General features: G+C 39.7%; 1 protein-coding gene across 1 annotated transcript in view; it reads right to left on the reverse strand.

The window, feature by feature from the left end:
• The window catches only part of LOC129644130 (antigen WC1.1-like), a 69,431-nt gene that overhangs the window by 26,422 nt on the left and 16,696 nt on the right, over window positions 1–26,313 (reverse strand). Inside the window, exons 3-7 of the mRNA XM_055569558.1 lie at window positions 12,173–12,481; window positions 11,765–12,082; window positions 4,114–4,206; window positions 3,697–4,011; window positions 2,322–2,636 (exon numbers count right to left, since the gene is read on the reverse strand). Of these exons, the coding sequence (XP_055425533.1) occupies window positions 2,322–2,636; window positions 3,697–4,011; window positions 4,114–4,206; window positions 11,765–12,082; window positions 12,173–12,481 (1,350 nt within the window). The remainder of the gene's footprint in view (window positions 1–2,321; window positions 2,637–3,696; window positions 4,012–4,113; window positions 4,207–11,764; window positions 12,083–12,172; window positions 12,482–26,313) is intronic.

Here is a 26,313-nt window from a genome sequence, read left to right on the forward strand (position 1 = left end):
AGACACTATTGAAAACTTTAAGACATTTTGAAAGATATTAAAGAAGGCACAAATAAATTGAAAGATATTCTGTGCTCATGGATTGGAAGACCTAATACTGTTAAAATGATCACACTACACAAAGCAACCTACAGATTCACTACCATCCTTATCCAAATTTCAATGAAAATTTTCACAAATATGGAACAAAGAATTCTGAAATTTGTGTGGAACCACAAAAAAAAGTGAAGAGCCAAAGAAATCTTGAGACAGAATGACAGAAGGGTCGTGCTTCCTGATTTCAAACTATATTACAAAGATGTATTAATCAAACAGTATGGTATTGCTATAAAAAATGGACACAAAAATCACTGGAACAGAATAGAGATCCCAGAAATAAATCCAAATATATGTGGTCAATTAATTTATGACAAAAAAGTAGAGATTATAGCATCGGGAAAGGACTGTCTCTTCAAAAATGGTGTTGTGAAAGCTGGACGGTTACATGCAAAAGAATGAAACTGAAAAACTCTTACACCATTCCCAAAATTAACTCAAAATGGATTAAAGACTTTGATCATAAGTCCTGAAGCCATAAAAATCCTAGAAGAGGGACTTCCCTTGTGGCTGTGGTAAAGAATCCACCAACCAATGTAGGAGACTCAAGTGTGATCCTTGATCCAGGAAGATCCCAGATGCCACGGAGCAACTCAGCCCATTCGCCAGAACTGTTGAGCCTGTGCTTTAGAGCCCGGGAACAGCAACTATCGAGCCCACGTGCCACAACTACTAAAGCTCGGTGCCCTCCAGCCTGTTCTCCTCAACAAAACAAGCCCCTGCAATAAGAAGCCTGTGCAATGCAATGAAGAGTAGCCCCTGCTCACTGCAATTAGAGAAAAGCCCATGCAGCAACAAAGACCCAGCACAGCCAAAAATAAATAAATTTTTAAAATTATTTAAAAAATCCTAGAAGAAAAATTAGGATGAAAAGATCCTGACATCAATCATAATGAGGATATTTTGGGTTTGATGCCAAAATAAAAGCAACAAGAGCAAAAATAAGCATTGAAACTACAGAAAACTAAAAAACCTCTGCACAACAAAGGGAAAAGGTCACAAAATGAAAAGGTAATTTATGGAGTTGGAGAAAGTATTTGCAAATTACATTTTTAACAAGAGTTAATATCCAAAATACTTAAAGAATTCATACATCTCAATAGCAAAAGCAAACCAACAAACAATCTGATTAAAAAACGGGCAGAAGACCTGAATAGACTTTTTTTTTTTTTTCAAAGAAGACATAAAGAGGGCCAACAGGTACATGAAAAGGCGCACAAGGTTATGTCATCAGAAAAATGCAAATCAAACTATAATGGGGTAACATCTCACATCTGTTAGAATGGCTTTTATCCAAAAGACAAGAAATAACAGGAGTTGGTGAAAACGCGGAGAGAAGGCAAACCTTGTGCACAGCTGGGCAGGGTGGGGAGGGGGGAATGTGAGTTGATGCAGCCCCTATGGAGAACAGTATTGATGTTCTCCAAAAATTAAAAATAAAACTGTCATATGGTTCATCAATTTCACTTCTGGGTATTTATCTGAAGGAAACAAAATACCAACTTGAAAAAACTGTGCAACCAAATGTTCATTGCAGCATTATTTACAATAGCCAAACAATGTAAGTCTTCTCTGATGGATAAATGGTGATATGTATGTATGTCTAGCCAACAAAAAGAAGAAAATCCTGCCATGTGTAGCAACATGGATGAACCTTGAGGGCATTATGCTAAGTGAAATAAATACCATATGATCTAATTTATATGTGGAATCTTAAATACAAAAAAAAGGGGGTTCAGAGATGCAGAGAACAGTTTGGTGGTTGCCAGAGGTGGATTGATGTGCGCAAAACAAGTGGAGTTAGTCTAAGGTACAAACTTGCCGTTCTAAAGTGAATTCCATGAAGATGTAATGTCCAGCATGGTGACTACAATGAATCTGTATTATATACTTGAAAGTTGGTAAGAAAAATTCTCCTCATAATCAAAGAATTGTAATGATACATGGTGATGGATATTACTAGACTTATTGTGGTGATCATTTACCAATATACAGAAATATATAAGCTTTACATTTAACACCTGAAACTAATACAATGTTCTATGAATTATATCCAAATTAAAACTCTAAATAACAAGGTTGAAATGTGGATTAAATTAGCTCCATCCTAACGTCATTTTGTGGACCCAACTTTAATTCATCACTTAGATATTTTAAAATATAAAATCTCACTACTGACATCCTACAGGGTTGGGACAGACACAGAGAAACAGACAGCAAGTCACCTTCACACGAGATATAGGCTTCCTCCTTGGGAGAGCAGGAAGTGTAATTCCAAGGGTCAGAAGGACACTGCCAGAGAGAGGTATCAGTGTTCCGACACCGAATTCCATCTAACCACTGGGGTCTAGAACCTTCTCTGAGACCAACAATAGTGTTGAGGGTTCCACTCTCCCCACAGCCAAGCTGTCTGCAGATCACGGACACAGTGATGTCTTCCATGGGGTTGCGGCAGACACTGCCCCAGGTCCCATTGTAGAAAACTTCCAGCCACCCAGCACACTGCTGGTCCTCACTCACCATCCTGAGGGCCAGGAACTCTAAGGTTGAAAGGAGAGGAGACAGGACACAGTGAGCATTCCTCTCAGTGCTCTGGGGTTTGCTCTTTCCCAGAAATCGTGAACACTCACCCCTGACCCAGCTGAGGAGATACCCACTAGGTGACAAGACTGAAATCTGTCTCCCTTTTACTTGACTTTGTCCATTAATGTCTGTCTTTCTATTTCTGCCACAATGATGTAGTGAATACGAACAGAGAGAAAGACCAACATAGGCACCTGCAGGGAAGGGCCCTGAGCCTTGTTTCCTGATAAAACCTGTAAAAGAGCATATGAAAGGGATGTGGGTGGTGGAGAAACAGGCAGAACAGTGAACCCACAAATGTCTATGTTCCAGTCTTTCAATCCTGTGAATGTTGCCTTATATTTCAAAAGGGATTTTATAGACATTATTAAGACAAGAAACTTAGGAGCTTGGGATGGTGAAACTAACCTGCAATATTATGAATTACCCATATAAACCCAATCTAATTATCCCTAAAATTGGAATACTCTTCCTGAGTGTGGTTAGAGGAAGATGAGACACTGAGGAATGGTCAGGGGAGGGAATGTTGTCTGAAGAAGAAGATGGGCTCCAAGCCAAGGAATAAGGCCACATAGGAACCAGAAAAAACTGGCAAATGAGTTCTCCCCAGGGCCTCCAGGAAGAACGCAGCCCTGTGGACACTGGGGTGTTGGTCTACGGAGACCCTTGTCAGACTCCTAGGGTATAGAACTGAACAGAGTAAATCTGTGCTTTCATTACAACGTCAACAGGATCACCAGACTGTACTACCACAGGGAAGTGAAGGAGAGCCCTGCTTTCATGTGGAAACCGTAAGAAATGGCTCTACCAGGAAACACTGCTGAGAACAAAGGACCAGACTCTCAGCTGCTTCAAAAGGAAGTAGAAGCACTTAGTCTTCACGTCTGCTGGAAACACAAGCTCCATGGGAGGAAGCCTTCTTCTCTGGTCCTTTCAGCATCTATCCCTCAGGACTCAGACTCCTGTTTTCCAGGGCCCCACCCCTCCCCCTGCCTGCAGACAGTGTGCAGCCCACACCTGAGCAGATGACCCCCGCGTCCTGCTTGTGTCTGCAGTCGTGCCGCCCCCAGCCCCGGGAAGGGCACTTCCACACGTGAGACTCCTTTCCTGTGCAGTTCAGATCGTCCAGCCAGATGGGTCCTGATCCTGCCCCAAAGTGAGCAGACGTCGTGGCATTGAGGGCTTGTCCACAGCCCAGCTGCCTGCACACCACGTGGGCATCGTCCAGGTCCCAGCCGTCATCACAGATGGTGCCCCAGGAGCCCTGGTCAAGGATCTCCACTCTTCCGGCGCAGGGACCGCCCCCGTCTACCAGGCGGAGCTGTCTGCTGTCTGAGGAGAGAGAAATTGGACAATGGGGCAGTGACCCAGGCAGGGGTGGGAGTGGTGGGGGGCTGCGGATGAGAAGCATCTTCTGTCCTGTAGGACCCTCACCTGAGCAGTAGGGGGCGCTGTCCTCTGAGGCTGCAGAGCCTGTTGGTTCAGAAAGGGAGTCGCTGCACTGGGGCAGCACCTGGGTCTGGTTTCCTGCAGAAATAGCAACGATCAGAGGGACATGAGTTACCGGGAAATAGTGAAGGATAGAGAAGCCTGGCGTGCTGCAGTCCAGGGGATAGAAAAGAATTGGACACGACTGAGCGACTGAACAGCAGCACATAATCTTTGCTGTTACATTCACTGAGAAGTGAATGTGTCTCCTTCCCTTGAAGTTCTGCTGACCTTTGTGAATTCCTAGTAAGTAATAATGCTGCTGCTGCTGCTAAGTCACTTCAGTCGTGTCTGACGGCAGCCCACCAGGCCCCTCTGTCCCTGGGATTCTCCAGGCAAGAATACTGGAGTGGGCTTCCATTTCCTTCTCCAATGCATGCCTGCATGCCAAGCCGTCCCAGTCATGCCCGACTCTGTAGTAACAGAAGGGAATTAAGGTAAAGTTGCTTGACTTTCAGCACTAGGTCTGAAAACGCATGCAGCCTCTTGTGAAATCACTGAGGACTTTTGCTTTTAGGGCAAGTCTGCTCTGTTGAGACTCTCATCCTGTGGAGACGGTCATATGCAGGTATCTGGTCACTCAGTTCAACCCAGCTGACCTTCCAGTTGCCAGGCTTGTCCTCATGAACCATCCTGGATCCCCAGCCCAGTTGTGTCCTCAGATGATGTCAGCCCCAGCTGATACTGGGCTACAACCTGATGAGACTCCAAGACAATACAAATCAGAGCACTTCCCAAATTCCTTCCCAAACTCGAGGAAAACGTGAGCAAAAGTAAAACGGGGTTTTAGGATGGTAAGTTTTGTTGGAAATTTGGTTATGCAGCAATAGTAATCAAACACTTATAATTACCACACTACTAAGTATTTACTGGAGAAGGCAATGGCACCCTACTCCAGTACTCTTGCCTGGAAACTCCCATGGACTGAGGAGCCTGGTAGGCTGCAGTCCATGGGGTCGCAAAGAGTCAGACACGACTGAGTGGCTTCACTTTCACTTTTCACTTTCCTGCATTGTAGAAGGAAATGGCAACCCACTCCAGTCTTCTTGCCTGGAGAATCCCAGGGACGGCGGAGCCTGGTGGGTTGCCGTCTATGGGGTCACACAGAGTCGGACACGACTGAAGCGACTTAGCTTAGCTTAAGTATTTACTGAAGACAACTGAAGTGTTTGTTTTCAGAACAACCTGTATATGCATATGTATAGCATCTTTATCCATAATGGCCCAAATTTGGGATGCCACCTAAAACACATGGCATTGCTTTTGGAATAAAGTAACAGGCAGAAGCTAGAAGGGGTGAAGGAGGTTATTAGCAGAAGCCTGATGGGCTTGGGCAATGCTGTCAATGAGGATTGAAAGGAAGTGAGGAAATACAATTGGGGCTGAAAGAAAAATATATGTTGATATTTATGCAAAATAAAATGGTTTCTGTAAGTGACTAGATTTTGAAGTACTTTGTTACCTGGCAACAGTAAACGGAAACACCTTTTTTCAGTCTCAGTAACTATAGAGCAAAACAAGCAAAGCCAGTCACTAAATATTTAGAATATTTGAGTGGGGTGATTTAACAAACATACCTCTCAAAACTAGAGAATACACCTTATTCTAAGCACTTACAGGTCATTTTCCAAGGCTGATCATACATTATACAAAAAGTGAGATCCAAAAATTTTTCAAAGGGTAAAATATTTAAAAATATGTTTGTGTGTGTGTGTGTGTGTGTGTGTGTGTTTTACTAAAATGGAATTAAGCTAAAAACAAAAGACAAATAGTAAAATCTCCTGTTATTTGTTTTGTGGCTAAGTCATGTTTCACTCTTTTGCAGCCTCAAGGGCTGTAGCCCATCAGTCTCCTCTATCCATGGAATTTCCCAGGCAAGAATACTGGAGTGGGTTGCCATTTCCTTCTCCAAAACCTTCTGTAGTGAGGTATAATTTTCATGCATTAAAATACACATATTTTGAGTATGTTTTCATAAGTTTCACAATTGCCTATGCCAGCATAACCATTACCACAGTTAAAATTCAGAATATATAGGATTATTTGCAAAGTTCCTATGTGCCTCTTGCAACCAATAAAAGCCCCACAAACCCAGATCCAGGCAAATACTGATCTATCTTTTATCATAATAGATTAGTTGAATTTTTTAAGAATTTAATAAAATCATACAATATGGAATCCCTTTTAGATGGCTTCTTTCATTTAGCATGCTTTGAGATTTTCTGTGTAGTTGGATTTATGAGTAGCTTATTCTTTCTATTGTTAAAGTCTTACATTGTTTGACTATGCCAAAGAAAATTTTCCTTTCTTTCATTAAAGAAAATTAGAACATGGAAGCAACCTAGATGCCCATCAGCAGATGAATGGATAAGAAAGCTGTGGTACATATACACAATGGAGTATTACTCAGCCATTAAGAAGAATACATTTGAATCAGTTCTAATGAGGTGGATGAAACTGGAGCCTATTATACAGAGTGAAGTAAGCCAGAAAGAAAAACACCAATACAGTATACTAACGCATACATATGGAATTTAGAAAGATGGTAACAATAACCCTGTGTACGAGACAGCAAAAGAGACACTGATGTATAGAACAGTCTTATGGACTCTGCGGGAGAGGGAGAGGGTGGGGAGATTTGGGAGAATGGCATTGAAACATGTATAATATCATGTATGACACAAGTCGCCAGTCCAGGTTTGATGCACTATCCTGGATGCTTGGGGCTGGTGCACTGGGACGACCCAGAGGGAGGGTATGGGGAGGGAGGAGGGAAGAGGGTTCAGGATGGGGAACACAGGTATACCTGTGGCAAATTCATTTTGATATTTGGCAAAACTAATACAATATTGTAAAGTTTAAAAATAAAATAAAATTAAAAAAAAAAAAGAAAATTAGAGTGGCTTGTACTTTCTTACTCTTTAAATAAACATGTCTGACTTTTCTGCCTAAATTTTTGTGGACATATCTTTTCATCCCTCTTGGGTAACAGAAATTTTGGGTAACATAGAGTTGCTAAGAGCTGTTTTCTCTTACTTTATCATAAGCAATGTATTTCTAGTGGATCAATAACCTTCTCCATACTTGGAATTGTCAGTCTCCTTAATTCTAGCCAGTCTAATTTGTGAATTTATATCTCATACTTTAATTTGAATTTCTTTAATAGCTAATGATATTTGGTATCTTCTCATTTACTTATTGGCCATTTATATATCATCTTTGGGAAAGTGTCTTTCTTAATATCTTGCCCATGTTTAAACTGGATAGTTCTTTACTTATTTTTCTGTTATAAATTTTTCACTTATTGTTGTTACAAGTCCTTTGTTAGATATCAGTTCAGTTCAGTCACTCAGTTGTGTCCGACTCTTTGCAACCCCATGAACTGCAGCATGTCAGGCCTCCCTGTCCAACACCAACTCCCGGAGCTCACTCAAACTCATGGCCATCGAGTCAGTGATGCCATCCAGCCATCTCATCCTCTGTCGTCCCCTTCTCCTCCTGCCCCCAATCCCTCCCAGCATCAGAGTCTTTTCCAATGAGTCAACTCTTCACATGAGGTGGCCAAAGTACTGGAGTTTCAGCTTAAGCATCATTCCTTCCAAAGAACACCCAGGACTGATCTCCTTTAGAATGGACTGGTTGGATCTCCTTGCAGTCCAAGGGACTCTCAAGAGTCTTCTCCAACACCACAGTTCAAAAGCATCAGTTCTTCAGTGCTCAGCTTTCTTCACCGTCCAACTCTCACATCCATACATGACTACTGGAAAAACCATAGCCTTGACTAGACGGACCTCTGTTGGCAAAGTAATGTTTCTGCTTTTGAATATGCTATCTAGGTTGGTCATAACTTTCCTTCCAAGGAGTAAGCGTCTTTTAATTTCATGGCTGCAATCACCATCTACAGTGATTTTGGAGCCCCAGAAAATAAAGTCTGACACTGTCTCCACTGTTTCCCCATCTATTTGCCATGACGTGATGGGACCAGATGCCATGATCTTCGTTTTCTGAATGTTGAGCTTTAAGCCAACTTTTTCACTCTCCTCTTTCACTTTGATCAAGAAGCTTTTTAGTTCCTCTTCACTATGTATTGCAATTAATTTTTCCCTATCAGTTGAATGCCATTTTATTTTCTTAATTTTTTTTCAAAAATCAAAAAGTTTTAATTTTAATGAAAATCACATCTCATTTTTTACATGACTTCGTATTATTGTTACAAGGTATAATTGAGTGCAAAAAAGATCAAAAACCTCAACAAAACTTGAGGCAAACGGAAGTGTTACTATGTCATTGAAATAAAGACATTTTATAATTAAAAAAAAAAAAGAAAATCACATCTCATTTTTTAATGGTTAATGTCTTATCTGACTTAGGAAATGTTTGCCTACTCCACAATCATAATAATTTTTCTTATGTTTTCTTCTACCAGTTTTATAATTAAATTTTATATGGGAATAACCATTTATTTGAGCTACCCTGATGGACTGGGATTTTTCTTCAGGGAGAGGTTGGGGGGAATGGTGCTTATGATGTGAAATCAGGATCATGGTTCATCCCCGCCTCCCATGAAGATATTCAATTAGCAGATCATTTTTGAAGAGAATATGTTTTCCCCTTTGAAATATCTCTATGCCTTTGTACAATTTCAACACATACATGGGTTTGGGTCTGTTACTAAACTTTATTGTGTTCTGTTGATCTATTTAGCTATTCTTATTCAATGGCCATGTTGCTGTGGATATGCAGTAGGAAACTTGAAGTTCTTTTTGGCCCTTATTTTTCAAAATTGTTTTGTCCATTTCACTTCTTTCACATTTAAATAAATATTTAGAATTTGCTTGTAAAGTTCTACAAAAATATTGCTTGGCTTTTTATTAGGATTAGATTTATTTTGTATATTAATTGAAGAGAATTGACAGCCTATTAAGTTTTCTAATCCATGAACATAGTATACATTTTTATTTTTTTAGATGCTCTGTGACTTTCAATGTAAGCCCTTTAGATATTTTAAGTTTCTTCCTACATATTTAATAGTTTTTATACTATAATAAATGGAATTTTCCCAATTTCCCCCTAGATTTTGCTAGTATAAAGAAGTACCACTTATTTTGGTTTATGCTTCATTGGTCATTAGTGAAGACAGTCTGTGTACATGGATGAACTATATGTTAGTCATCAATCTAAGCAATCACATCAACCCTAAGCAATGTGAACTAGCTGGTCCTGCATGTGACCAGCAGAGTTTCAAATTTTAAACAGTATGCTAAATAATCATTTAGTTATTTCACTTTATTCAATATTTTTTCTGCTACTTTTATGATTCTTTGTCTTTGGTTTTTACAGTTGAATTATGTTTCTGAGAAAAGGTCTTTTGCATTAGGATTATAAGGTTTCCTATTAGTCTTATCAGTTTGAATTTTCAAGCCTCTGCCCAAGTTAGAAAAATTCACAGCTATTATTCATTTAAATACAATTTCCCCCACCCTCTCCCTCTCTTCTCCTAGACATTTTTATGTTAGCATAGACCCATAAGTCACATAGGATATATTCTTCCCTTTTTACTCATTTTTAACCACTGATTCTATCTTTAACTTGATCTACTCTGTCGTAGATGCTCTTTGCTGCATTTTTCCCCATTTCATTCATTAAACTCTTCAGCACCAGAATTTCTGTTTGGTTCTTTTTATAACTTCTCTTTATTAAACTTCTTGTTTTTTCATCTATTGTTTCCCTTATTTCATTGAATTGCCTTTCTGTCTTTTCTTACAGCTCATTCAGTTTCCTCAAAACAGCTGAATTGGGTTCTTTATAAGCTAGATTGCAAAGATCCATGTCATTGACATGTGTCTTTGTCAGTTTTGAAAAGTTACTGTTACTCTTTGGTGATGACTACTTTCTTTAATTCTTCAAGTTCCTTGAAATTTTGTTTTGCTGCTTTTGCCTTAGATGTAGCTGACACCACATTAAATTTTTACTGATTACCTTCAGGTGGTATATACTCTTCCCTGACCTTATATAGACTCACTCTACATTCCTTGCTTCATCTTATAGAAAATATCTTAAGCTTTTATGTCTTCTTTGGTCCGTAAAACTCAACAGGCTGCTGAAAAGCTCTCTTCTGTTTTGCAGAATGTTGAGCTACAGCTCAAGCCTGTGGTTACCTCCCTGCCCATAGACCCTAGTCTGTTTTTTAAGATCACTCCATTTACTGGAGTTTGCTTTCATCTCCACACTTGGAAACACACAAAAGCAGCTGTCAGAAGGGTGGTAGTAAAGATGATTTTCTAAAGATTTAGTACCCTCAGGGACTTGGAGTACCTACAGGCCCAGGGAGAGAGATCTTCGGGTGACATTCTCCTAGAGGCTTATGGATGGGCTTCCTGCTGAAGCCCTGAGTGTAGTCGCAGGAATTGCATCCCTTTTACACTCTTTGACATTTTTAATGATCTTTCATATTTCCTCTCTCGCCTCAGTCATGGAGGTTCAGCCCTAGAACTCTGGGTGCTTCTGGAAAGAAATTGGTTTCCCCAGCAATATCAAGTGGGCACTAGCTCATTGCTTTCCTTTTCGCCCATGAGAGAGGCCCCACCAGCTAGTTCAAATTTATGCTGTGTCACCTTGGGGTAAGGAGCAGCACTGGCAAAATCCTTTAATCCTCCCCAATAATTCAAACTTAACTTTTTTGGCTCCAACAGAGTAATGAACTCTCCCTTCAGGAATCTTGAACTTCTAACAATTTCTATAGGTATCTGACCAAATGAGCACTCACCATGTTTCTCCATGTTTTCCCTGACCATGGCCCAGGGGGCTGGGACAGCTTCACTAGCTCCTGCTGGCTCCAGTCTGTACCACTGTCTACCCGCCTATTACTGGATGCCCAGGTGAGTGACCATCTTCCTGGTCCTTTGATATAAGTTATGGATCCCACAACTTTCACAGAGGCACTTTTAATCATGGATGTATGGTTAATTAATTGTTAAAAAGAGAAGCAAATAGGAAGGAAGCAAACCACCATGATGCTGACATCACTCCCTCTTTGCCAAGACTTTTACACAATTAGCTGAAGTAGAGAAATTCTTTGAATAGTTCCATTTGAAATGACATATGGATGAATAGAAAATCTGAATAATTCTGATTTATTAAAAATACTGAATTTGTAGTTAAACCTTTCTACTATAACTTCAAAACAAAACAATTTCAAGTTCAGATGTATTTCAAAATTGTTAATAATGTGTGCAATTGAAATTTCCTGATTTTGAATGATGTCTTAAGAAATACATGCTGAGGTTATCGGGTAAAGGAAACTGATGGGCATAGAAATTCTCACATGGTTCAGTGAGGAAAAATCCCTGACTGAGGTATACCCTTTTTGATTATATATTGTTCACTATGATTATAGTTATATAGCTATGTTTACTTAAAATATGTATTCTCCTTTATGCTTCTTGCCCTGATCTGAAACATGAATGAATAATGACAAAACCCATATTTCGTCATGAAATATCTAACGTTTGAAGTCAGTTTTCCCTCCCTCCCTGCCCTTGGAGACATATCACTCCAGGAGCATCCTGAGTACCAACAGCCCTTCCCTCTCTCTTACCTGAGCAGATCACAGAAGCCGTGTTGCCATGAGAACAGTCAGAACCACCCAGGGAAGTCACAGGGCAACTCCACAGGAAAGACTCAGCCCCCAAACAGTGAAATCGGACTGTTGAGATCTGGTCATCTCTGCCCACCAAGTGTGGTCCTCTGGGGGTGGAGATGGCAACTCCACAGCCAAGCTGACGACAGACAACATTGGCATTGGCCAGACTCCAGTGGGAGGCACAGAGCACTCTCCATCGTCCAGAAATGTTCATCTCCACCTGCCCCTCACACTGAGAGGAGCCGTTTGTCATGAGCCGGATTTCTGAGTATGCTGGTAGAAGAAGACAGGATTTCAGCAAAATCTCATGATTTTCTTACCCCAACAAGAGTGCAGGGAGGTTAGTCCTGATCTACATCTCACCTGAACAGGCAACCTGAGCAGCTCCACTGTGGTGACACGTGCCCCCTGGACAGGGCACTCTGGGGCAGACCCGGAGCTCAGGCTCCTCCCCCTCACACCTGAACTCCTCAGCCCAGACCTGGCCATCAGACTCTCTGAAGGGCATGTGTTTCAGGACAGATGCAACCTTGCCGCATCCCAGCTCTGCACAGATGACCTGGGCAGTGGGGAGTGTGAAATTCCCATCAGATAGTGGGATCCAGGCTTTTCCAGAATGTACTTCTACACGCCCTGAGCAGGGTCTATCCCCTCCAAACAGACGCACAGATCCTAAGATAAAAATAACGACAAATACAGTGAGCATTCATTTTCCTTGCTTGCAAATTGAAAACAATATGCCACAGGCAATGGTGTGAAAACTTTCCAGGAGCTGAGCACGAACTGAGAATTTAACAGTTAGTGTCAGAGTTGCATTTTCATGACCAAGTTTCTAAAGAGAAACCCAGAAGCAGGGTGAGTTTTGAATGACTGGATCCCAGCAAGGTATACTTTGAGGTTGGTTAGAAATGTGAATTCCTTATCTGAGGTCCAGAAAACTACAGGGACCAAGACAGATCATCTGTCTGGTTGAATGCCAAGTACATATATTTTATTTTGGTTAGAGAAGTTTCTCATTTAGGAGCCTGGGATCTACAGAGCCCAAGAAAATAATGTGTAATGTGTGGCACTCAAAGTTGAGTATAGATACATGAAGAACAGAATCAAACCAGAGCAAAATGGCTGAGAGTGTAGAGATCTATCGTCTGGACAAAGTTAGAAAGCTTTTCTGAGACTTTCTGCTACTAATATAATCAGTTTTTTCTCCCATGTGCCGCTCCTCAAGTGGCGTGGTGTAGAGAAAATCATATAGGCTGGATCCATTAGTGCATGCCAACCTGTAGACAGATAATGGCTCAAGAGAAGAAATACTGACATAATAACTAATTCACTTTTAATGTACCAAATTTTATTTTTCTGATAATTTTTGATGACAAAATATTCCAAGAATTTCTTAGATTACCTAAATGGGAAAAAAGATGAGTCTGTTCTCTTAAGTAAGCTCAGAAAGTCACAGGAGAGAGAAGGAATAGTCTTAGACGTTTCTCTTGAAAACTTGGTATTTGTCAACAAACCTGGGAGAGAATGAGTTCTGAATGGAAATTTATAAAACAGTGAATTTGCCAAAGAGTTCCTACTACAGACTTTTCTTCTGAAACAGAAATCATAAAGAACCATAAAGAGTGATATTAATTGATTTTAATTCTATCATCATGCTAATTCTGTATTCATATCTGACATCAGTGAGATGATAAAAAAAGGAGGGTCCCCAACCCTCATTCTCCCACAGAAACAGTGTGCCCCCAGCAACATGCCTGCCAACTTCAGACAGAACTGACTCAGAAACTGCTCCCTGATGTGGCACCAACCCTGCACCACCATGGTCCTGGGCAGTCCTGTCTGCCCAGACATCCAGAAGGAGTCACACCATTTGGCATCCCTGACAACAGGACTGTCAACTGTGGACATGAGTATGAGTGCAGATTCTAGTGCACCCTGCAACCTAGGCTCAGTCTCACTCTACTACACTAGGGAAGCAATCCTGCCCACCTCAGCACCCAGAGGAAGCAACACTCATCCATGTACCTGCCAACAGGGCCACTGACCAGAGACACAACAGCAGCCCCAGAAGAAGCCACATAACCTGACTCCAGCTTTGCTGGACCACAAGACCAAGGGCAGTCCTATCAGTTCAAGGACAAGGCAGTAGATCTTTATTGGTTGAAATCAGATTTCAACAAATCTTTATTTGTTGAAATTCTGGAAGAAGTGTCTGCTCCTTCAAATGCACACTCACCAATGCAAGACTACACAGATCATGAAGAATCTGCAAAATAAGATGCCACTTAAGGAAACCAATAAAACTCCAGCAACTACTTTGAAGAAATAAAGATTTATGAACTGCTTGAGAAAAAATTCAAAATAATTGGTTCAAACTCAATGGCTACAATAGAACAGAAACAGACAACTGAACACCATCTGGAAAAGTACATGAACAAATGGCAAAGTTTAATTAAAAAATAGAAAACACAGTGCTCACTTCAGCAGCACATATACTAAAAAACAGAAAACACAAGAAGAAACCAGACAGAATTGCTGAAACTCAAAAATACAATAACTGAACTGAAAAGAGGGAGGAGCCAAGTTGGCGGAGGAGTAGGATGGGGAGAACACTTTCTCCCCCACAAATTCATCAAAAGAGCATTTAAACGTCGAGTAAATTCCACAAAACAACTTCTGAATGCCGGCAGAGGACATCAGGCACCCAGAAAAGCAACCCAACTCTTCGAAAGGAGGTAGGAAAAAATATAAAAGACAAAAAAAGAGACAAAAGAGGGAGGGATGGAGTTCCGTCCCGGGAAGGGAGTCTTAAAAAGGAGAAGTTTCCAAACACCAGGAAACCTTCTCACTGCCGAATCTGCGCTGAGCTTTGGAAGCACAGAGGGCAACATAACAGAGAGAAAAAATAAATAAACAATTAAAACTCACAGATTGTGAGCCCTACGGTAACTCCCCCAGCGGAGAAGCAGCGCAGACGCCTGCACACGCCATTAGCAAGCAGGGGCTGGGCAGGGAGCCGCGGCATGGGCTGCATCACTTAGAGTAAGAGTCTGGCCTGAACGCCCTGAGTGCTATCTGAGCGAGATAGTTTGGGCTAGCAAACCAGACTGTGGGATATCTACCACGCAAAAAGCCAGCCCTAACCTAAGACACCGCCAGGCCCACACACGGAACAAAGGACTGAACAGAGATAGCCGGCTGCAGACCTTCCCCCTCCGGTGACAGGCAGCCAGATCCGGAAGGGGGCAATCGCAGCCCCAGAGAGACATTATCTATAAAACTGTAAGCAGGCTTCTTTGCTAACTAAAACTTCTTGGGGGTCTGGATGGTCAACATCTGCCTGAGAAGGTGTGCCGGTTTTACACCCAGATAACTGAGTGGCTGGTAGGCGATAAGTTGCAGCATTGGTGCTCGCCAAACACCTCATCACCTGAGCTGCTTGGACTTGGGAAGAGCACAAAATGCAGGCCCAACTGAGTCTGCGCCTCTGAGGACTACCCGAGTGCCTGAACCTGAGCGGCTTGGACCTGGGAGGTACATGCAGCCCAGGGCTGGCTTCGGATTGTTCCCGGCGGAACAACCTAGAGCCCAAGCAGTGTGGGCAGGGAGGCTACACGCGCCATGAGCGGGGGCAGACCCAGTGTGGCTGAGGCACTGCGAGCACACGCCAGTGTTATTTGTTTGCAGCATCCCTCCCTACCTCCCCTCAGCGCGACTGAACAAGTGAGCCTTAAAAAAAAAAAAAAAAAAGTGTCCTCCACCGTCCCCTTTGTGTCAGGGCGGAAACCAGACACTGAAGACAGCGGCAAACAGAAGAAGTTATAACAGAGGGAAACGCCTGGGAAGCTAAGGCCATAGATTAAAACCCTGTGGTTACTATGGACTACATAGGAAGGGGCCTATAGACCTTGAGAAATATAAGTCAGACAAAGGAACTAGCCAAAAATGAACTGAACCCGCAATACTCACAACAAAACCAGAGAAAGTCTTAGATATATTTTTACTATTTTTTTAATTAAAAAAATTTTTTTAAGTCCTCTATTGTTCCTATAATTTTCACTTTATAACCTATTACTTTTTAAAAAAAAAAGACCCTATTTTTTTCTTCTTCAGCAAACTTAATATATATATATTTTATAATTTTTTGACCTTGTTTTTTTTCTTTCTTCTTTTCTTTAACATTGTGTTTTTGAAATTCCAAACTCTACTCTAGATTTTTAATTTTAGCTTTTTGGTATATGTTATCAATTTTGTACCTATAGTTTTTTTTATAATTTCTGTGACTTTTTTTTCTCTGTTTCTTTCTCTTCTTTTAAATAACATTGTATATCTGAAATTCCAAACTCTACTCTAGATTTTTAATTTATGCTTTTTGATATTTGATATCAATTTTGTACCTTTATTTTCTTTATAACTTTTGAGACATTGTTTGTTTTTGTTTGTTTTTTTTTGTTTGTTTTCTCTCTTTATTTTTCTTCTTCCTTTTTTTAACATTGTATTTTTGAAATTACAAACTCTACTCTAGATTTTTAATTTTTGCTTTTTGGTATTAGTTATCAATTTTGTACCTGTGTTTTCTTTATAATTTTCACGACCTTGTTTGTTTTTCTTTGTTCGTTTTTTCCTCTTTCTATTCCTTCTTCTTTTCTTTAACATCCTATTTTTGAAATTCAAAACGCTACTCTAGATTTTTAATTTTTGCTTTTATGTATTTGTTACCAATTTTGTACCTTTAAGAACCCAATCTTCAGGACCCATTTTTCACTAGGGAGCGAGATTACTGGCTTGACTGCTCTCTCTCCCTTTGGACTCTCCTTTTTCTCCACCAGGCCATCTGTGTCTCCTCCCTAACCCCTCTCTACCTTACCCAACTCTGTGAATTTCTGTGTGTTCCAGACGGTGGAGAACACTTAGGGAACTGATTACTGGCTGGATCTGTCTCCCTCCTTTTCATTCCCCACTTTTATCCTTCTGGCCACCTCTGTCTCCTTCCTCCTTCTCCTCTTCTCTGTATAACTCCGTGAACATCTCTGAGTGGTCCAGTTGTGGAGTGCACATAAGGAAGTGACCACTGGCTAGCCCACTCTTTCCACTATTGATTCCACCTCATCTCATTTGGGTCACCTCTAACTCCCTCCTCCCTCTTCTCTTCTCCATGTAATGCTGTGAACCTCTCTGAGTGACCCTCACAGTAGAGAAACTTTTCATCTTTAACGTAGATGTTTTATCAATGGTGCTGTATAGAAGGAGAAGTTTTGAAACTACTGTAAAAATAAGACCGATAACTGGAAGCAGGAGGCTTAAATCCAAACCCTGACTCCAGGGAACTCCTGACTCCAAGGAACATTAATTGACAGGAGCTCATCAAATGCCTCCATACCAACACTGAAACCAAGCACCACACAAGGGCCAACAAGTTCCAGGGCAAGACATACCAAGCAAATTCTCCAGCAACAAAGGAACACAGCCCTGAGCTTCAAGATACAGGCTGCCCAAAGTCACCTCAAAACCATAGGCATCTCATAACTCATTACTGGACATTTCATTGCACTCCAGAGAGAAGAAATACAGCTCCACCCACCAGAGCACCGACACAAGCTTCCCTAACCAGGAAACCTTGTCAAACCACCTGTATAAACCCACACACAGCGAGGAAACGCCACAATAAAGCACAACTCCACAAACTGCCAGAATACACAAAGGACACCCCAAACTCAGCAATTTAAACAAGATGAAGAGACAGAGGAATACCCAGCAGATAAAGGAACAAGATAAATGCCCACCAAACCAAACAAAAGAGGAAGAGATAGGGAATCTACCTGATAAAGAATTCCGAATAATGATAGTGAAATTGATCCAAAATCTTGAAATTAAAATGGAATCACAGATAAATAGCCTGGAGACAAGGATTGAGAAGATGCAAGAAAGGTTTAATAAGGACCTAGAAGAAATAAAAAATAGACAATATATAATGAATAATGCAATAAGTGAAATTAAAAACACTCTGGAGGCAACAAATAGTAGAATAACAGAGGCAGAAGATAGGATTAGTGAATTAGAAGATAGAATGGTAGAAATAAATGAATCAGAGAGGATAAAAGAAAAACGAATTAAAAGAAATGAGGACAATCTCAGAGACCTCCAGGACAATATTAAACACTACAACATTCGAATCATAGGGGTTCCAGAAGAAGAAGACAAAAAGAAAGACCATGAGAAAATACTTGAGGAGATAATAGTTGAAAACTTCCCTAAAATGGGGAAGGAAATAATCACCCAAGCCCAAGAAACCCAGAGAGTCCCAAACAGGATAAACCCAAGGCAAAACACACCAAGACACATATTAATCAAATTAACAAAGATCAAACACAAAGAACAAATATTAAAAGCAGCAAGGGAAAAACAACAAATAACACACAAGGGAATTCCCGTAAGGATGACAGCTGATCTTTCAATAGAAACTCTTCAAGCCAGGAGGGAATGGCAAGACATACTTAAAATGATGAAAGAAAATAACCTACAGCCCAGATTATTGTACCCAGCAAGGATCTCATTCACGTATGAAGGAGAAATCAAAAGTTTTTCAGACAAGCAAAAGCTGAGAGAATTCTGCACCAACAAACCAGCTCTCCAACAAATACTAAAGGATATTCTCTAGACAGGAAACACAAAAACGGTGCATAAATTCGAACCCAAAACAATAAAGTAAATGGCAACGGGATCATACTTATCAGTAATTACCTTAAACGTAAATGGATTGAATGCCCCAACCAAAAGACAAAGACTGGCTGAATGGATACAAAAACAAGACCCCTACATATGCTGTCTACAAGAGACCCACCTCAAAACAGGGGACACATACAGACTGAAAGTGAAGGGCTGGAAAAAGATTTTCCATGCAAATAGGGACCAAAAGAAAACAGGAGTAGCAATACTCATATCAGATAAAATAGACTTTAAAACAAAGGCTGTGAAAAGAGACAAAGAAGGTCACTACATAATGATCAAAGGATCAATCCAAGAAGAAGATATAACAATTATAAATATATATGCACCCAACACGGGAGCACCGCAGTATGTAAGACAAATACTAACAAGTATGAAAGAAGAAATTAACAATAACACAATAATAGTGGGAGACTTTAATACCCCACTCACACCTATGGATAGATCAACTAAACAGAAAATTAACAAGGAAACACAACTTTAAATGATACAATAGACCAGTTAGACCTAATTGATATCTATAGGACATTTCATCCCAAAACAATGAATTTCACCTTTTTCTCAAGCGCACATGGAACCTTCTCCAGGATAGATCACATCCTGGGCCATAAATCTAGCCTTGGTAAATTCAAAAAAATAGAAATCATTCCAAGCATCTTTTCTGACCACAATGCAGTAAGATTAGAGCTCGATTACAGGAGAAAAACTATTAAAAACTCCAACATATGGAGGCTGAACAACACACTACTGAATAACCAACAAATCACAGAAGAAATCAAAAAAGAAATCAAAATTTGCATAGAAACGAATGAAAATGAAAACACAACAACCCAAAACCTGTGGGACACTGTAAAAGCAGTCCTAAGGGGAAAGTTCATAGCAATACAGGCACACCTCAAGAAACAAGAAAAAAGTCAAATAAATAACCTAACTCTACACCTAAAGCAACTAGAAAAGGAAGAAATGAAGAACCCCAGAGTTAGTAGAAGGAAATAAATCTAAAAAATTAGAGCAGAAATAAATGCAAAAGAAACAAAAGAGACCATAGCAAAAATCAACAAAGCCAAAAGCTGGTTCTTTGAAAGGATAAATAAAATTGACAAACCATTAGCCAGACTCATCAAGAAACAAAGGGAGAAAAATCAAATCAATAAAATTAGAAACGAAAATGGAGAGATCTCAACAGACAACACAGAAATACAAAGGAACATAAGAGACTACTATCAACAATTATATGCCAATAAAATGGACAACGTGGAAGAAATGGGCAAATTCTTAGAAAAGTACAACTTTCCAAAACTGGACCAGGAAGAAATAGAAAATCTTAACAGACCCATCACAAGCACGGAAATTGAAACTGTAATCAAAAATCTTCCAGCAAACAAAAGCCCAGGTCCAGACGGCTTCACAGCTGAATTCTACCAAAAATTTAGAGAAGAGCTAACACCTATCCTACTCAAACTCTTCCAGAAAATTGCAGAGGAAGGTAAACTTCCAAACTCATTCTATGAGGCCACCATCACCCTAATACCAAAACCTGACAAAGATCCCACAAAAAAAGAAAACTACAGGCCAATATCACTGATGAACATAGATGCAAAAATCCTTAACAAAATTCTAGCAATCAGAATCCAACAACACATTAAAAAGATCATACACCATGACCAAGTGGGCTTTATCCCAGGGATGCAAGGATTCTTCAATATCCGCAAATCAATCAATGTAATACACCACATTAACAAATTGACAAATAAAAACCATATGATTATCTCAATAGATGCAGAGAAAGCCTTTGACAAAATTCAACATCCATTTATGATAAAAACTCTCCAGAAAGCAGGAATAGAAGGAACATACCTCAACATAATCAAAGCTATATATGACAAACCCACAGCAAACATTATCCTCAATGGTGAAAAATTGAAAGCATTTCCTCTAAAGTCAGGAACAAGACAAGGGTGCCCACTTTCACCATTACTATTCAACATAGTTTTGGAAGTTTTGGCCACAGCAATCAGAGCAGAAAAAGAAATAAAAGGAATCCAAATTGGAAAAGAAGAAGTAAAACTCTCACTATTTGCAGATGACATGATCCTCTACATAGAAAACCCTAAAGACTCCACCAGAAAATTACTGGAACTAATTAATGACTATAGTAAAGTTGCAGGATATAAAATCAACACACAGAAATCCCTTGCATTCCTATACACTAATAATGAGAAAACAGATAGAGAAATTAAGGAAACAATTCCATTCACCATTGCAACGGAAAGAATAAAATACTTAGGAATATATCTACCTAAAGAAACTAAAAACCTATATATAGAAAACTATAAAACACTGGTGAAAGAAATCAAAGAGGACACTAATAGATGGAGAAATATACCATGTTCATGGATTGGAAGAATCAATATAGTGAAAATGAGTATACTAACCAAAGCAATTTATAGATTCAATGCAATCCCTATCAAACTACCAACAGTGTTCTTCACAGAGCTAGAACAAATAATTTCACAATTTTTATGGAAATACAAAAAACCTCCAAGAGCCAAAGCTATCTTGAGAAAGAAGAATGGAACTGGAGGAATCAACCTACCAGACTTCAGGCTCCACTACAAAGCCACAGTTATCAAAACAGTATGGTACTGGCACAAAGCCAGAAATATAGATCAATGGAACAAAATAGAAAGCCCAGAGATAAATCCACGCACATATGAACACCTTATCTTTGACAAAGGAGGCAAGAATATACAATGGATTAAAGACAATCTCTTTAACAAGTGGTGCTGGGAAATCTGGTCAACCACCTGTAAAAGAACGAAACTAGAACACTTTCTAACACCATACACAAAAATAAACTCAAAATGGACTAAAGATCTAAACGTAAGACCAGAAACTATAAAACTCCTAGAGGAGAACATAGGCAAAACACTCTCTGACATACATCACAGCAGGATCCTCTATGACCCACCTCCCAGAATATTGGAAATAAAAGCAAAAATAAACAAATGGGACCTAATTAACCTTAAAAGCTTCTGCACATCAAAGGAAACTATTAGCAAGGTGAAAAGACAGCCTTCAGAATGGGAGAAGATAATAGCAAATGAAGCAACTGACAAACAACTAATCTCAAAAATATACAAGCAACTCCTACAGCTCAACTCTAGAAAAATAAATGACCCAATCAAAAAATGGGCCAAAGAACTAAATAGACATTTCTCCAAAGAAGACATACAGATGGCTAACAAACACATGAAAAGATGCTCAACATCACTCATTATCAGAGAAATGCAAATCAAAACCACTATGAGGTACCATTTCACGCCAGTCAGAATGGCTGAGATCCAAAAGTCTACAAGCAATAAATGCTGGAGAGGGTGTGGAGAAAAGGGAACCCTCTTACACTGCTGGTGGGAATGCAAGCTAGTACAGCCACTATGGAGAACAGTGTGGAGATTCCTTAAAAAACTGGAAATAGAACTGCCTTATGATCCAGCAATCCCACTGCTGGGCATACACACTGCGGTAACCAGAAGGGAAAGAAACACGTGTACCCCAATGTTCATCACAGCACTGTTTATAATAGCCAGGACATGGAAGCAACCTAGATGTCCATCAGCAGATGAATGGATAAGAAAGCAGTGGTACATATACACAATGGAGTATTACTCAGCCATTAAAAAGAATACATTTGAATCAGCTCTAATGAGGTGGATGAAACTGGAGCCTATTATACAGAGGGAAGTAAGCCAGAAGGAAAAACACCAATGTAGTATACTAACGCATATATATGGAATTTAGAAAGATGGTAACAATAACCCTGTGTATGAGACTGCAAAAGAGACACTGATGTATAGAACAGTCTTATGGACTCTGTGGGAGAGGGAGAGGGTGGGAAGATTTGGGAGAATGGCATTGAAACATTTAAAATATCATGTAGGAAACGAGTCGCCAGTCCAGGTTCGATGCACGATACTGGATGCTTGGGGCTAGTGCACTGGGACAACCCAGAGGGATGGTATGGGGAGGGAGGAGGGTGGAGGGTTCAGGATGGGGAACACATGTATACCTGTGGCGGATTCATTTTGATGTTTGGCAAAACTAATACAATTATGTCAAGTTTAAAAAAAAAAAAGAATACAATAACTGAACTGAAAAATTCAAAAGAGTGCTTCAGACAAACTATTGTCCAAAACAAAGAATCAGCAAACTTAAGGACAGGTTATTTCAACTTATCTTGTTAGAAGAACAAATCAAGTAATGATGGGAGACTTGGACCATAAAGAAGGCTGAACACCGAAGAATTGATGCTTTTGAATTGTGGTTCTGGAGAAGACTCTTACGAGTCCCTTAGACATTCAAGAGATCAAACCAGTCAATCCTAAGGGAAATCATCCCTGAATATTCATTGAAAGGATTGATGCAGAAGCTGAAGCTCCGCATCAGTTTGCCCACCTGATGTGAAGAGCCGACTCAGTAGAAAAGACCTTGATGCTAGGAAATATTAAGGCAAAGGAGATGGGGGTGGCAGAAGATGAGATAGTTAAATAGCATCACTGGCTTGGACATGAATCTGAGCAAACTCTGGGAGATAGTGAAGGACAGGGGAGCCTGGTGTGCTGCAGTCCATGGTGTCGCAAAGAGTCAGACATGACTTAGTGATTGAACAGCAACAAGATGGAAAAAAGTGAAAATTATTCATACACAATGCATGGGAAACTGTAGAGCAAAATTATTCATGCATGATGAGAGCCCCAATAGTAAAAGAGAAAGAGGCAGAAAGCTTATTTAAAGAACCAACGACTGAAAATTTCCCAAGTTTAAGGAGAGAAAAAAGGACAACTTGATTTATGAAGCCCAAAAGTTCATAGGTAGGTAGAACCTGAAGAATTCCACACCAAGACTCGCTATAGTTAAATTATCAAAAAATTTTGAAAGCATTAAAAGAAAAGTGACTTGTTACATATAAGGGAGTTCCTGTCATAAAGCAGATTTCTCAGCAGAAACCTTGCTGACCAGAGAGAGTAGGGTAACGTATACAAAGCACTTAGAGAGAAAAATTGCCAATCATCAACTCTTTATATAGCAAACTGTCCTTTAAAAATGAAGAGAGATTTTTTTTTAATTTTAAAAAAGCAAAAACTGAGGGGTTTCATCACCACTAATCTTGTCTTGCCTCTCATTAGTAAGGATAAATATGAAGAGAAGTACAGAATACTAATATATTGTAATCTCAGCACATGATTTTAACCATGTTTTGTAATCAAAAGTCAAACACAGCAAGAATAAATATAACCACAGAAATTTGCTGGTGTAAAAAGAATATGTGAAGAAATAAAATCTGACGTCAATGATATAAAGTGTCGGGGGGATAATAAAATATAGAGTTTCCGTGTGCTATTAAATTTAAGTTGTTACCTTAATTGTACTTAACTTCAGTTATAGACTATTACAGCTATCAATTGCTTGATGCAAGTTCCCAGGTAACCACAATTAAAAGTATAGTGGATAACAAGATGAGGAGAAAAGAGTCAGAGCATGGCACTAAGAAAAATCACTTCACAAAGAAAGCAATGGAAGGGAAGAACAAGAGAACTACAAAACAGACATAAAACAATGAACAAGGTAGTAACAAGTCCTGACCTTTCAATAATGATTTTAAATGTAAATGTATTAAACCTTCCAAATGAAAAATGTTGAGTGGCCTGAGTAGATTAAAAAACAAGACCCAACGGCATACTTTAGATTTCATGACACATATAGGATGAAAGTGAAGAGGTAGAGACAGAGATTCCATGCAAATACTAATCAAAAGAAAGCAGTCAGGCAAAAGAGAAGTTAAGCCAAAACCATCACAGGCGACATAATGATTAAATAGTTCAATAAGACTCAATAACCCATGTTATTACATATATATTCAATATATGCCCCCAACATCAAAAAATGTAAATAAACAAAGCCAACACTGACAGATCTTAAGGAGAAACAGAAGCAATACAAAAATATCCCACTGTTTATAATGGATGGATCATTCAGAGAGAAAATCAATAAGAAGACAACAGAGCTGAGCAATGATATAGGCTGAATGGCATTACCAGACACATAGTGCCCATTCACCCAATACACTGACCCATAAAGCACATTTTTACCCAATGTATAGAAAAATACACATTCTTCTCAGTGACACATGAAATATTCTCCAGGACATGCTAGATCACAAACAAGTCTCAGAAAATATAAGAATATCAAAATAATTCAAGTGTCTTTGCTGACCACAATGGAAGCTAGAAATCAAGAATGAAAAGAAAACAGGAAAAATTCATAAATACATGAAAACTAAATGACACACTCATATTTTGAGGCTTTTCTCTATTTATATAAAGAATGCTATTGAGATTTTGATAGGGATTGCATTAAGTCTATAGATTACTTTAAGCAGTATAGACATTTTAACAATATTAATTCTTTCAATCTATTAGCACAGAATGATTTTCCAATTACTTGTATCTTTTTAATTTTCCTTCATGTAGGTTTAATGTATTAAACATTTTATAATGTTAAAATAAATTGACATTTTTTTTTAAAGGTAGAAGATGAAAGTAGAGAGCAAGCAAGCCATTATTTGGAGAGCTCCCGGTTGGAGAAAACTAAGATCATGGCATCAAGTCCCATCACTTCATGGCAAATAGATAGGAAAACAATGGAAACAGTGACAGACTTTATTTTGGGGGGGCTCCAAAATCACTGCAGATGATGACTGCAGCCATGAAACTAAAAGATGTTTGCTCCTTGGAAGAAAAGCTATAACCAATCTAGACAGCATATTAAAAAGCAGAGACATTACTTTGCTGACAAAGGCAATGACAACCCACTCCAGAACTCTTGCCCGGAAAATCCCATGGCGGGAGGAGCCTGGTAGGCTGCAGTCCATGAGGTCCCTAAGAGTCGGACATGATTGAGCAACTTTGCTTTCACTTTTCACTTTCCACTTTCATGCATTGGAGAAGGAAACGGCAACCCACTCCAGTGCTCTTGCCTGGAGAATCCCAGGGACGGAGGAGCCTGGCGGGCTGCTGTCTATGGGGTCGCACAGAGTCGGACATGACTGAAGCGACTTAGCAGTAGCAGCATGGTTTATCCAATAGTCATGTATGGATGTGAGAGTTGGACTAAAAAGAAAGCTGAGCATCGAAGAATTGATGCTTTTGAACTGTGGTGCTGGAGAAGACTCTTGAGAGTCCTTTGGACCACAAGGAGATCCAACCAGTCCATCCTAAAGGAAATCAGTCCTGAATATTCATTGGAAGGACTGATACTGAAGCTGAAACTCCAATACTTTGGCCACATGATGTGAAGAACTGACTCCTTGGAAAAGACCCTGATGTTGGGAAAGATTGAAGGTGGGAGGAGAAGGGGATGACAGAGGATGAGATGATTGGATGGCATCACCAACTCAATGGCCATAAGTAATTTCTGGGAGTTGGTGATGGACAGGAAAGCCTGGCATGCTGCAGTCCATGGGGAGGCAAAGAGTCAGACATGACTGAGCGACTGAACTGAAGTTGCATAAGCCTCAATACTCATAAGACACATAAATATTTGGGGAAAATATTAGTTGAATCAGTTTTTAGCATATATCATCACCCTCTGCCTCTCCTATCTATCACCTAACCCTGGATTTTTGTCATTTCTCCTGTTTCACACAAGTAAACATGATCTTAAATATACAAATGTTTATTGATTTAAAGATGGGTTTGTCACAAAGGTAAGCAACTGCT

Source organism: Bubalus kerabau, chromosome 1 (genome assembly GCF_029407905.1).
Source record: "Bubalus kerabau isolate K-KA32 ecotype Philippines breed swamp buffalo chromosome 1, PCC_UOA_SB_1v2, whole genome shotgun sequence".
NCBI classification, from domain to species: domain Eukaryota; kingdom Metazoa; phylum Chordata; class Mammalia; order Artiodactyla; family Bovidae; genus Bubalus; species Bubalus kerabau.